Genomic DNA, 13,228 nt, shown 5'->3' on the forward strand with positions numbered 1-13,228 from the left:
CCCAATCTATCTTGCAGTGAATTACTTTGTATTTATTTTTATTTCCTCTGTGTGTGTACATATATATATATATATATACACACACACACACACATACATATATGTATATATATATACATGTATATATGCATACAAACAGGTATATGTATGTACATGTACACTTGTTTTCTCCATTATAATATAAATTATTTGTGAGTAGAGATTGTTATGTTGTATTTGTATCCCAGCATCTAGTGCTGTGCTTGGCATGTGGTGCTTAGTAAAGCCTTAATTCAGAGAAAGGAGAGATGAATCCTGACAAGTCTAGCTTTAGGGAAAGACAAATCCAAAAAAGACATACTTAACTTACCCTGAAAAATTCAGGGGTATTCAAGAATATTTTTGGCAAAACTAGAAAGACCTAGTGGTTTGCATCAGTGTAGCAATGAACATACCCTCTCCCATCATTCCAACACAGCTTCTAGAATTCTCTCTTCCATAAAGTTACCTTTAATTAATTAGCAGAGTGGTAGTAACTTGCCCTAGCTTCTAGTCACTACTATCCCTTTTTAAAAAAAATTGTTTTACGTTGGTCCTTAAGGTTTCTGTTCATATCGGTATTGTCTGCCTTAAATATATTATGCTCCTTGAGGGACAAGCACCATGTTTGTAACCAATTTGTATGGTGATTTGCAATTGCGTGCTTAAATAGTGTGCCAGTAATACAAGCTATATTTAAGATCAGAATATGGTTAGGTTTTATTGACATTTAGGGTTTTCTTGGCAAAGATCCTGGAGTGGTTTGCCATTTCCTTCTCCAGCTCATTTTTATGGATGAGGAAGCCTAGGCAAACAGGGTTAAGTGACTTGCCCAAGGTCACACAGCTAGTTAAGTGTCTGAAGCCAGATTTGAACTCGGGTAGGTGTCTTCCTGATTGTAGGACCAGCGTTCTATTTACTGTGCCACCTAGCTGCCCACTTTGATGACATTGGTTATGTATCAAACTTAGGTTTATTTTGCTATTTTAGGTTGGGAGAAATCCATAATCACTACATTTAAAGATGGGTTACAGTGAACTTTAAAAGATCATTTATTGAAACTAAAACCAGTTGGTGAGAATGTCTTTGCTTTTAAAGACTTCTAAGGATGGACATATCCATTCTTAACCCACTTCAGTGGCAAACAGCTCTTGACTGTCTTGTTCTCTGATGGTTACTTTTAATTTTTTTTATTGTACAGCTTCTCAGTGGGGAGATTAAGGCTGGCTGCTGATCCTCCCTCCCTACGTTATAATGCTACAAATACTTGAAGGTCATTTATACCAGCTATTCTTTTGTTATCTTCTCTAGATAAGCCTAGTTCATTTAATCTTCAGAAATACTGAATTATAGTCATTTAGTGTCTTTAGGATTCTGAGCCTACATCCTTAAGTTCTCACCTCAAGTTCAAGAGAAGAACTGCCTTTTCAGTTCTTCCTTTAGGCTCTTTATTTCCATGCTTTCAAAAGATCCCTAATTTCATCATTATGGGCACTCTGTCCGACTAATACAGACCCCAACATTGATGCGATGAGATTAAGTTTCGTGAGTAGTCTTGGCACCCCATCACCCTATTCCCTGCCAAATGTCATCAATCTCTGGCCAAGAACCTTTATGAATTTAGCTTAGTCTGGCTTTTGAGAGACAGATACATATCTAATTACCAATTCAAGATGGAGCCTTTCTACCTCTTAAACAGACAGCAGGGTAGAGCCCTGGACTTTGGTGTTAGGAAAACCCAAGTTATAAATCCTGCCTCAGACGTTTACTAGCTGTGCATCCCTGGACCAGTCACGTCTCAACCTGTTTTCTCTCTCTTCTGTAAAACGGATAATAATATCACATAACTCAGGTTGTTGTGAGGGTCAAGTGGAATGTTATATGAAGAAAATTTTATAAAACAGTGCACTATATACTAGCTAATATTGTTAATAGTATGCTTAGCTTCTGGATCAAGTGAATCCCTAGACCTTTCAAGGCCACTGTCCTCCCTCAGTGTTCTGTGTGGCTCTTTTCACAGCAGGAAATAGATACTTTAGGGGCATTTCAAACTTCTGAGGATCACTTTAGAGTCATGATCCTTTTCTGCCAGGGGCTAGTCATCATTTCCAACTTAGAAATATCTGGGAATTAAATGAGCAAACCTTCCATTCCATCATTTAGGTTGCTAATTCGGAATGTCAGCCTAGGTTGGTTTTTTGTGGAATACTGTTATATTACATATACGGGTCCTAGGTAAATGATCACAGTTTGAATATTTGAACTTCTAATTATCAGGAAGCCCAGTGGTTGGGCTGGTATCTTTTACATTTTCAAAGAGTGTGTCACACAGAATATAATCAAAAGCTGAGATGTCAGGGTGTATTTTCACAGTTTATTATCTTGCATTTACTTACCAGGTCTTATCACACTATCAAAGGAGGACGCTGTAGTCATCAGAATTGTTTGGTTTTGTTTTTTTCCCCAGGTGTTTGCAAAGGAGTTGTATCTTCTGGAACTTCCTCAAATTATTTTGCTCTTCAAAACGACTCTTGACTCTCTCTCTCCATATGCATACATACACACACACGTATTATATACACACATATATGTATATGCATACATATGTGTATATGCATATATATACACACATATATATTTTTATGCACACACATATACATACAATCACATCTCAATATGCCAAGGAGCTGTACAAGATTTCAATGGTGTGGATACCCCCTCCTCTCCACTGACAGACATTGCAATCTCTCAGTACCTTACAGTGGATGAACTTTGGGACTTCTTGTAGCCATAAAAGAGCTGATCTCATTTTAAACTACTTGATAAAATGAAAAAAAAATTATGAGAATTCCCAATGCAAGTCAGGCAAATTTTCTTCAAGGAAACTAGTTCTGAACCAAGATAGACAAGCAAAAACTCACTGTTAAGTGTTTATTTTTTGTACATAGTGCCACTGGAGGTAAGCATTCAGAAAACTCACTCTCATTCTCCAAACATAGAATTGCCTTCCAGTATGCTACCTTACTGTACAAAGAAAACTGGTAAAAAAAAAATCTTCAGTTTCTTAGAGGTAAAAAGGGTCTCACCATTTGTGGTAGCTATTAAATTTGTGACTCAGTTTAACAGTGTTACATTGCTTCTCCATGAAAGAAGAACTGGGACCAGTAGGGCAGTCTTTGACCAATCCTGAAATATCTATCTACTATGGCAAAGACAGCGAGGCAAATAGCATCATTCCCACTTATCTTCGTGAAGATGAAGTGGAGCTGATTGGAGCCCAGCTCTTCAGGTTTCAGGAGCTGAGGCCAGTAGCTCAATGGCTTCATTCCCTCTCATCAGATTTATTGGTAATTGGCATTAAATAGAAGTTTTCTAAAATTTTCTCTGAATGATCAGGCAAGGAGTCACTCAGCAATTAATTGACCAGAAAATTAGCTTTTTACTTCTTGACTCATCCAGTTTTCACCTTTAGTACTATAAACCTTCAAATGTGGAGCTTTCGCCAAAGCTGCTAGCAACTGTAACAACCATACTCAACACTCTTCTAGATGCTAAATTATCCAGAACCAGTCCTGTGTAGCCAATGTTTGCACAGAGAAAATGGAGGTGTTTTCTACTGAAGGTAAGTGTCCAATTTCCTCTTGATATTGTCAAAGGAATCTGCTCCCATGTAATCAGCCTGGCCTTGCTCCCACCGTTCCTTGCGTTCATGTGAGGATACAAATGGTTGGGGTGGAGGGCTCAGGTCCCCAATGGACAGATGGGAGATTGCATCTGTGACTTCCTCCTAGAAGAAGAAACATGATCAAGGCCTCTGTGAGAGCTGGAAATTACTATTTAAAAAAAGTCTCTAAAGAATGCAGTAAATGGAAGGGGAAGAGAAGCTGGGGTGAACTATCATGCAAAGAAACAAAACAAAACAACCAAAAAAAAACCAAAAAGGAAATGTAAAAATAAATCAGGTAACAACATTTAAAAGGTCATATGATTTTCCTAGCAAAATGAACACTGTTCTCGGTGAAAACATCAGAAAGGCACAGGTATTAGGGTTAGGTTTAAGGTCTGCATACCTTTCTACAGAAGCCACAAGAGAAAGCCAGAGTATAGGCCAAACCCGAAAGCTGCAAACAGTTCATCAGAGAGGGTAAGATGGATAAGGGAAAGCACGTCTCATTCTAAGCTCTATCCACATGGGTTTGGAAAGATGGAGAGCTTATAGGACCCCGCAGACATTCAGCTTTAACACAAGACCGACGGCAGAGTTGCCCCACACAGGAAAGCTCTATGAGTTTGGGAGCCAACATTTACTGAACTCACAGGAGAGAGAGAAGCCCCTTAATTTTTATCAGTCTGCTTAATCTCTTAAGTGCCCTAATTCCCCATCTTTAGCTTACTTTGGGGTCCAGAGATCCTAGAAGGCTCTGTAAATTATAAAGCAAACCTGTTTTATTATTTTATGAAACCCAGTCTCTCCAGCAGGTATCAGCAGGGCTCTGGCTTCCAATTTACAAATACAGAGCTAATGGGAACTTCAGAGATCATCTGGTCCAATCCTCCCATTAAAGAGATGGAATCTGGAGAAGTGACTTGGAGTTTGGACCCACGTTCCCCAACTCCTAATGCAGGCTCTTTGTGACTAGATCATACTTGTTTGGAGATACTGCATCTCTCTTTTAATTCATTTTAAAACGCTTTCATTGTGAAATGAGAACATACTAGCAACCTTAGGACAGAAAAAGCAAAGTGCTGAGTGACATACAGACGCCGTCCTTAACAGGATAACATGAGAGAACCATTTCACTACAGTAATAATCACCAACCCCCGCCCCCCCCAAATTTCATTTTGGTCTATACAACTCAGCTTCCCTTTGATACTTGGGGATATAGGTTCTTGCACCATTTTATTACAGCTGAGACTCGTAGGCTCATGGATATAGAGCTGGAAAGGCCCCTGATCAGCTGCCACCCCCTGAATTCACTCTCACACATATTCTCTAATTTCTTATTAATTATTTAATGGAGGATGAGTTAGTGAGGTTCTGGGCCTCTTATGATGCCTGGCTCTTATCTGCCTTCAAAGCCCCTCCTAACAACTTTTAGTTGGGATGGCTATAATTTCTGCCTGTAAAGCCATAGAGCTGCCACCGTTTCTTCTTTAAAACTGACCTTTTGATTAAAATTAAAAAAAAAAAGTAGGACCCATGGTGTTATTTGGCAATAAGAGCCCATTTCTAGAAGTGCATAATCACTGAACGAATGTCAAGGCTGGAAGCAAATTTAGAGGTTATCTAGTCTGATCTTTCCATTTAACAGATTAAAAAGACTGGGGCCTGGAGAGGTTAGCTGCAAACTCCTTTCTTCAAACCTTCACAAAGGCAGCCAGAAGTTTTGTCTGTGACTCTTCTAACAGTAGGTGGGAAACAGAGCAAAAAAAAAAAAAAAAAAAAGGTGGCCAAAAGGAGGGCAGGCATCAGAAGATAAGGATGGTAGATGGCCTGATAATCTGACTGATCACTTGACCGCATTTCCTTCCATCTCCCCTGTTCTTCCTTACACTTCCTCACCATCATCTCACACTTTACTCCATCTTCATCCTGAATTTCCTAAGGGAGGACTCTTAGAGGGAATGTAACATTGTCTTTGTCAGAGGAGGAGTTGAGTGTAGGGTAGTAGCCTTGCTTCTCTCTCTAAGCAGATCTTTTGATAGCTATTGCCTAATGGCTGGACAACATTGTGGCTACCAAAATACCAAGGGGACATCTGCCATATTATTTTCATGCAACAACCTCACTGCAAACATCCTAGCCTCTTATGCAGATGGAAAATTATTAACCAAAGAATGTTTGGATATTTGTGATTTATAAAACATGCAAAGGGTTAGAACACTTCCTATTTGGACATAGAGCCTGTGTCATTTAAAAAGCGCAACCTCACTTGAGGTCTCTTAATAAAGCATTGGTCAGTATAAAGTTATTATTGGTTATTATTACTGTGAATTTCTTCCACCCTGGTTTGTAGATATACCTACTTCTCCAGCACGTCTCTCTTCAAGGTTTCAATGAGCCCCCACCCGTATGGCCTCTATTTTCCTTCTATCAAAATGCATCCCTCTCCTCTTTCTTTCTGCTAGAGATGCTCCACCTCTATTAAAGCTTTCCAGATGAACCCCGGCTGGCCCCATTTGCTTCAAAATCCTCCTCATGGCAATGCCCTTATACTGTGCCCAGCTGGATTTGATGAGATGTACTCATTTTTCTTGGATAAAACATAATCTCCTGCCATACAGACAGAACAAGGTCTATAGTAATACATTTCCCAGGTGTGGTGCTTCACCTCTGTCTTTTTGATCTCACATATGCTTGTCCTGCCTTCCTTGTTATGCTGGTACAAGTTTGAAAGCAAAGGCCAGGTATACTCCCTTAATTTCCTCTGCATAACCCAACAGGTACCTGAGCACATATACAATACTGTGCAGGCCCAATAAGCAAATGACTCTCCTTGCTGTAAATTTTATTATTCATTTTTGGCTTCAATTCTTAGATACTAAGTTGATGGCTTTAATTAGATTAGCTTCTTTTTCACCTATCTCCTCCCACCTTCAAACCAGGTCAGAAGGTGCATTATGTCACTCAAGAAAGAGAAAACAAACCCTACCGCGTTAAAGGCTGTGAAGGTATCTTTAACAACTCCAAACTGCTGGAGTAAAGGCAGAATGTTGGCAGAGAAGATGTCCCACCACATGGTGAGGAACTGGGGGTCGATCACAGTGGGGTCATGGGTGTCACTCCTGATGCTTTTCGTTTTGGGGTCATAGGTATAGTTCCACGGTTTGATTCGTCCCAGGAAATGCACGACTTTTGCATTTGCCCCAAACCTGACAAACGAACAGACACACTAGAAGTCATCATTCCCAGGACTGACTGGAAAATTGCAGTATTTACTATCTCTTTGTCTGCAATAGAAATTCCTGCTGTAGTAGCCAACAAAGACAGTGACTTTGGGACTAAAGATATCTTTTTTCTACCACTGGTCACCTACTGGTCCTATTTTTCAGAAGGTGAGATCACCATGGAGTTGGAGTAATCAGATCCCAGAACAAGTGGAATTCTTGTATAGGTAGGTTTGTACCTCATATATGTGGGAGGTAGCGAGTCTGAACAGTCTAAGTGTTCAATTGTCTACCCCTACCCCTGCTGTCATCAACTCCTACCACTTCCCACAGGGCTGCCTCTCCCTGATGGGAGGTGCCTGCCTGAGACAGAAAGGAACATAAAACCAGGGAAAGAAATAAATGGCTTCTGGTCTAGAAGGGGTGGCCCAAACCCCTAAACCTAGGTGGTCATTCGACTCATTTGAAACAGGTACTAGCACTGAGCCTGAAGTCAGGAAGACCAAACCAAATCCAGCCTCAGACACTTCATTATCTAGGTGACCCAGGGCAAGTTAATTCATCTTCTTTTGCCTTTCCTCAATTGTAAAGGGGGATAAAATAGCACCTACCTCCCGGGGTTGTTACAAGGATTAAAAAATGAGAGAACATTTGTAAAGTGGTTTGCAAACCTTAGAGCACTTTATAAATGCTAGCTAGCTAGCCAGTAAGCTAGTAGTAGTGGTGGTGGTGATGGTGGTAGTAGTAGTAGCAGAAGCAGTAGTAGTAGTGGTGGTGGTAGTAGTAGTAGTAATATTGGTAGTGCTAGTATTGGTATTAGTAGTGGTGGTGGTGATAGTAGTAGTAGTAGCAGTAGTAACTCAATAGATATGTAGTAAAGGGGGTGGATGGGGAATGTTGCATTAGTTTGCTGTGTGAGATGTTTCTGCAGAAAACAAGTATTTCTCTAATCCAGACATGAAGTTATCTTGCATTTCTCAACTCTGAGACCCATGTGGTTTATTTGTTTTTTGGTGAGATCTTCCTGGTTGATGTAGTAGGATTCTTAGAATGGGCACTGACCAATTCCTATTCAGAGAGGAAAATGAATCCTACTTAGCCCAATGAACCTATTAGCACCTATTGTCCCACCGTGGCTGCCCATGTGGGTCTTTGCATTGCAATTTGAACCCATGTAACTGGGAAGGTACAAGGGAGAGGGAAGGCCTTGATTCTGCTTCTGTTTAGGGGTGTGTGTGTGTGTGTGTGTGTGTGTGTGTGTGTGTGTAAAGCCCATAGGGAAGAACATTTCGGTTTGTTATTTTAAAGGCCTTTTTTATTTCCTCATAGCTTACAAATAGTAAAACACCTTAAAGCATCTAAAAGGAAGCTAAACAGGGCAAGAAAAAAAATCAAAACCCTGAGTCTCTTCTTAGCAGAAATGCTCCTCAAGAGGAGCAAAGTATCCACAGGGAAAGGAGAGGGTGTCCTTGATAGTTATGACTGTTGATAATAATAAACAATCCTGACGAGTGCTCCAAGTCTTATAAAGTCCCTTCCTCACACCAACTCTAGACTCCAACAAAGCCTGGATGCTCCCCTTTACCTCTCAGTCTCTTAGAATCCCTAGCTTCCTTCAAAGCTCAGTTCAAGTGCCTCCCCCTATAAGAAACCTGCCTGGATCCCACCAAGTTTCTAGTATCCTCTGGGTTCCCCCACCCCTAAATTATATACTCCTTTTGCATATGTTTTATATTTATTTATTTATGTTTCTATTGTTTGTCCCCAAGAGAATGGAGGCTCCTTGAGGACAGGGACTGTTTGGTTTTTGTCTTTGTATGCCTAGTGTCTAGCACAGAGTAGGTGCTTACTAAATGCTTGCTGAACATTTATAAATCCCCGCTTTACAGATGAGAAAATAGACGCTCACGTAATGAAGTCATTATACCTAAGAGGGATGATGAGGCAAGTCCTGGTGCTTGTAGGAGAAAGAAAAATGTGTATGTAGTAGTGTGATGGTGATGGTGATGGTGATGGTGGTGGTGGTGGTGGTGGTGATGGTGATGGTGATGGTGATGGTGGTGGTGATGGTGGTGGTGGTGATGATAGGGGGGTGGGGAAGGGCATATAGTGGCCCTGGCCAAGAGCTACAGTTCACATCATACTGATTCCCCCATTCATTTGCCTTAATCTTAAAATGATCAGGGAATAAGACACAAGAGAGCTAAAATTCCAATAAAATGTATCCCTTGCTTAAAAACCAAACACACTCAGAGGCTATAAATCTAATAAATAAAGTCAACAAGGTGTTATCTTTTTTTTTAGTGTACAACTTACGAACCTACAGAACATGGTAATCTGTCATTTATGAGTACCTACTGTGTGCCAGGCAAGCATGGAAGGAAGCATTTGTTAAGCACCTACTATGGACTGTGCTTTACAAATATTATCTCATTTGATCGTTGGGACTACCCTGGGAGATGCTAGTATTAGCCTCGTTTTACAGCTGAGGAAACAGAGGAAGAGGTTAAGTGACTTGCCCAGGGTCACACAGCTAGTAAGTGTCTGAAGCCAAATTTGAACTCAGTTCTTCCTGACTCCAGGCCCAGAGCGTTATTCACTGAGCTACCCAGCTGCCTTTGAAACAGAGGCAGAGTGATAGCTTCTCTGACTTGGAGAAACTTACATTCCAACTCCACAATCATACTGGAAGAATTTGCATTGCTGGGGTTAAAGCAAAACCCTTTATTTCATTGTCAGCTAAGGCAAGAGGAAGGGGAGAAATGTTGATGTCAAGAGATAAGAAAATTCAAATGACCTCAGTTTAGAAACAAAGTTAGCAAGGAAGGTTACTGACTCATCAAAGGATTTATGAGACTCAATATCTGGGGGGGGGCGGGGAGAGGTTGGGCAGACATCACAATAGTGTTTAAATTACCGGTGGCCATCCCTTCTGACTCAGTGTTAAGGATTTGTCTCAGCTTGCATGTATTTCTTAAAATAAATGTTCTAATTTTAAACCAAATGGAATCTCAAAAGAGACATCCAGATCACAAGACAGAGCTTGAGTGGAAGCCAGTTACAATCCTGCTTAGCTTAGCTGTCCCCAGTAATCCTTGAGCAACCTGGAGTCACCCAAAGATCAGATAGAATTTAATGGATGACTCTCCTAGTTAACAAATCAAGAAGAAGAAGCTGGATTTTAAACCCAGAACTGGTTAGAACTAGAAACGAATAAGATAAACTGGAGGCAAGAGAGAGGATTTCCAAGGGAATCCAGCTGATTATGGTCCTGGGGACACCTCATTCCCTCTGAGCTTTGCCTTCTGCATCCATCAGTATACAAGAGCAGTGGGAATATGCTTGCACCTGGGGTCAGGCTGAGAGCCAAAGCTCAGGGGTAGACATCAGGACTCCAGACATCCTGGATATCAGAGGAAAGTGATAGACATTCAGTCATTACTTGGTTCTTCCTCAAACACACAGTCCTTGATGGATGGTCACAAGGCCATGCAAAGGAAACACTACTGGGGTTGTTAGGTCCTCCGTGGCTTCAGAGTTGTAGGGGCATGGACTCCACAGGGAGTTAACCAGGAGAAAGTCAATGACTTTAATGACAAAAGATTTAGGTGCTTCCTGTGCACTCCAAATGACTTGGTCTTTATTCCATATATCTTATATCTACTTATCTCTGTGCATGTACTTCTCCCCCAGGAGAATGTAAACTGTTTGAGACGGGAATTGTTTTCCTGTTATCTTAGCATCCCCAACCTTTAGCATGAAACCTGGTCCATCATAGGTGCTCTATAAATGTGTGTTGAGTTGAATGACAATGTTACAGGGGAGCAAGGACTAACCAGGAAGCAAGCATTCATTAAGTACCTACTACGTGCCAGGCACCATGCTTTATAAATATTATCTCATTTGGTCATTACAATAACCCTGGGAGGCAGATGCTATTATTATCCTCATTTTACAGTTAAGGAAACTGAGGCAGGCATGTTAAATGACTTGCCCAGGGTCACACAGCTAGCAAAGTGTCTAAGGCCAGATATGACCTCAGGTCTTCTGATTCCAGCCTTACACTAGCCACTCTGCTACCTAGCTGCCGAGAAACAAAGCTGAGTGGGAAGAAGAATGATATGATAGAATTTAAGGACACTGGGCATGATACACACTGACATGAGTTAAGTCCCATCTCTGACACTTGTGTGACCACAAACAAGTCATTTAATCGTGTTCAGTCTCTGTTTCCTTGTCTTTAAAATAAGTGGTTTAGGTTTAGTACCATAGGATCCACAATCCTTTATTCCTATTATACTACCACTAGAATGCAATATTTTTTTAAACAGGTCAAATAAGCATTTTAACATATGTGCCAAATTCTATACAAGAGGGGCTAACAGATGTGAAAAAACTCTGCAAAGTTAGAAGTACTAATGATATAAACACATGGCCAGATTATCATCACTGGACCAAGGTTCTGATCAGTCAACATGGTGAAAAGCAAACAATGACTTGAAATTTCCAGAGTATGAACTTGCAGAGTGGGGCTCATGCCTTTTTCATCAACATTGTCTTGAGGATGCTGCATAAACCACGAAATTATTTGGAAGAATTAAAATTAACCTAAAGGGTAACAGAAAGATGCCTGGTGGGTCTAAGTAGGCTATGGTAGGCTGCCAGCCATGACTTGCATTAAAGAAATAGTGTAGAGGTCACCACTGGGGATGTGTGTGGCCAGACAAAGGTAGGCTGGATGTAGAATAAGGATGGAAGGAACGAGAGATGGATAGGCTGAGTGGCCAATTTATGGCCTACAAAAGATCTGAAGAAAACAAAGGCATTGTGCAATCTCCAAAGAGGATTTATAGAAGAAATGCAAGATGAAAATCCCATGGGATAAAACAACACAAAGTGATCTGTACACATGGAGGGAATGCTTTGAATGATGCCTATGTCAATCTCATGCAGGAAATCAGGATTTCAGATCTGGATGGGTAAAGTGTGTTCCCTCACTGGTAGCTCCCTATTTGGAAAACCAAATTTAAGAGATTGTACTAAATTGTGTCACATCTTGTACCTGTCAGATTTTAGCAGAATTATCTAGCACTTTCTACAAGTGATGTGAAACCAGGGAAGCAGAGCCCCCTTTGTAGCTCTCCAGAAAATGAACCCTATTCCAAGAGAAGATATTCAGGGATCAGACAACTACATGAGACATCTGGGACTCAAGACAAGATGAAATGATTAAATGGACATTGGGAGTGGTTTACGAGGATACAAGGAGACTCGATGTTACTTAGTAGTGTTGGTGAAAGTACTTTGGCCTTTTGTTTCATGGTATTCATGTTTATGTTGAGTTTTCTTGGTCACCTTGGTGACATGTAAACTTCTCTTCAAAATTAGCCCATTGTGAGCCCTCTAAGTAGTTTGATCTGTAGCCTGATTTATGTCATTCTGATTATGAATATATGAAAAACCTTATAGATTTGTTTTATAGATAAGTGATCTATGAGCGGACAGTGAACTACCCTCCTTCCCCATGAATCAAAAGGGAGAATTGAGGGAGTTAGAACAGTAAGTGGTAACAATCCATCTTGTGATTCAATTCTGGAGCTAGGTCAGTTCCCTTTCTATTCAGTTGTGGATCTAGTCCAATTTTTGTCTTGTGAGAAAACTTTATTAAATTGTGGCAAGTGAGAGAAAACCTTTTTGCATTGTTGGACATAGCCCTGCCTGGCTGGGAAGCTGCCTACCTCTATCTGCTGCTTAGAGACCCTTAGCTAAGGACCTAGGTCATGCTAATCAGAAACCCAGTCAGATCCAAAGACTGATGTGAGTTTATTCACAATTATACATTTCAAGCCACTCATATGTCTTATCTGAAAACTGGTTCTGTAGTGGTCAATCAGTTATTGTTTTCATGTTCTTTTGCTTAAATACAGTCACTTGGGGGGAATGGGACATATCCCTTTCTGATTTCAGGGAACTGCACCTGTTCACTCACTCCCTCCCAACTTGGAAAGTCTCTAATCTTTCCTCCACTTAGAAATCAGATCCTGGTTAATTGTTTTGCATTAACTAACTAGTCTTATTTGATTAATTGTTTTTGATGAATAAAAACCTGCCTCCCTCTCTATTCATGGTCCAGTGCCAAATCTGAGAGGGCTCGATCCCAATTTATTAGGCAGCTGGCATTCATTGCTTAATAAAGCGATGTGCTTGGAAGCCCTAACTTTTGTTTTCTCAGTCATTTCATCTTTCGCCCGCCATACCTGTACCCATGAAATCACAGATCAGCATCATGTTTATTAAGCATTTGTGTGCCAGGCACTCTAC

The 13,228-nt window shown here is 40.6% G+C and overlaps 1 protein-coding gene across 1 annotated transcript in view; it reads right to left on the reverse strand.

Moving 5' to 3' along the window:
- Positions 1-2,378: 2,378 nt before the first annotated feature.
- GYG1 (glycogenin 1) overlaps positions 2,379-13,228 on the reverse strand; it is a 42,687-nt gene continuing 31,837 nt past the window's right edge. Inside the window, exons 6-7 of the mRNA XM_036757856.1 lie at positions 6,673-6,892; positions 2,379-3,805 (exon numbers count right to left, since the gene is read on the reverse strand). Coding sequence (XP_036613751.1) covers positions 3,632-3,805; positions 6,673-6,892 — 394 coding nt within the window. The 3' untranslated portion in view covers positions 2,379-3,631. The remainder of the gene's footprint in view (positions 3,806-6,672; positions 6,893-13,228) is intronic.

This window comes from Trichosurus vulpecula, chromosome 4 (assembly GCF_011100635.1).
Source record: "Trichosurus vulpecula isolate mTriVul1 chromosome 4, mTriVul1.pri, whole genome shotgun sequence".
Lineage (NCBI taxonomy): Eukaryota > Metazoa > Chordata > Mammalia > Diprotodontia > Phalangeridae > Trichosurus > Trichosurus vulpecula.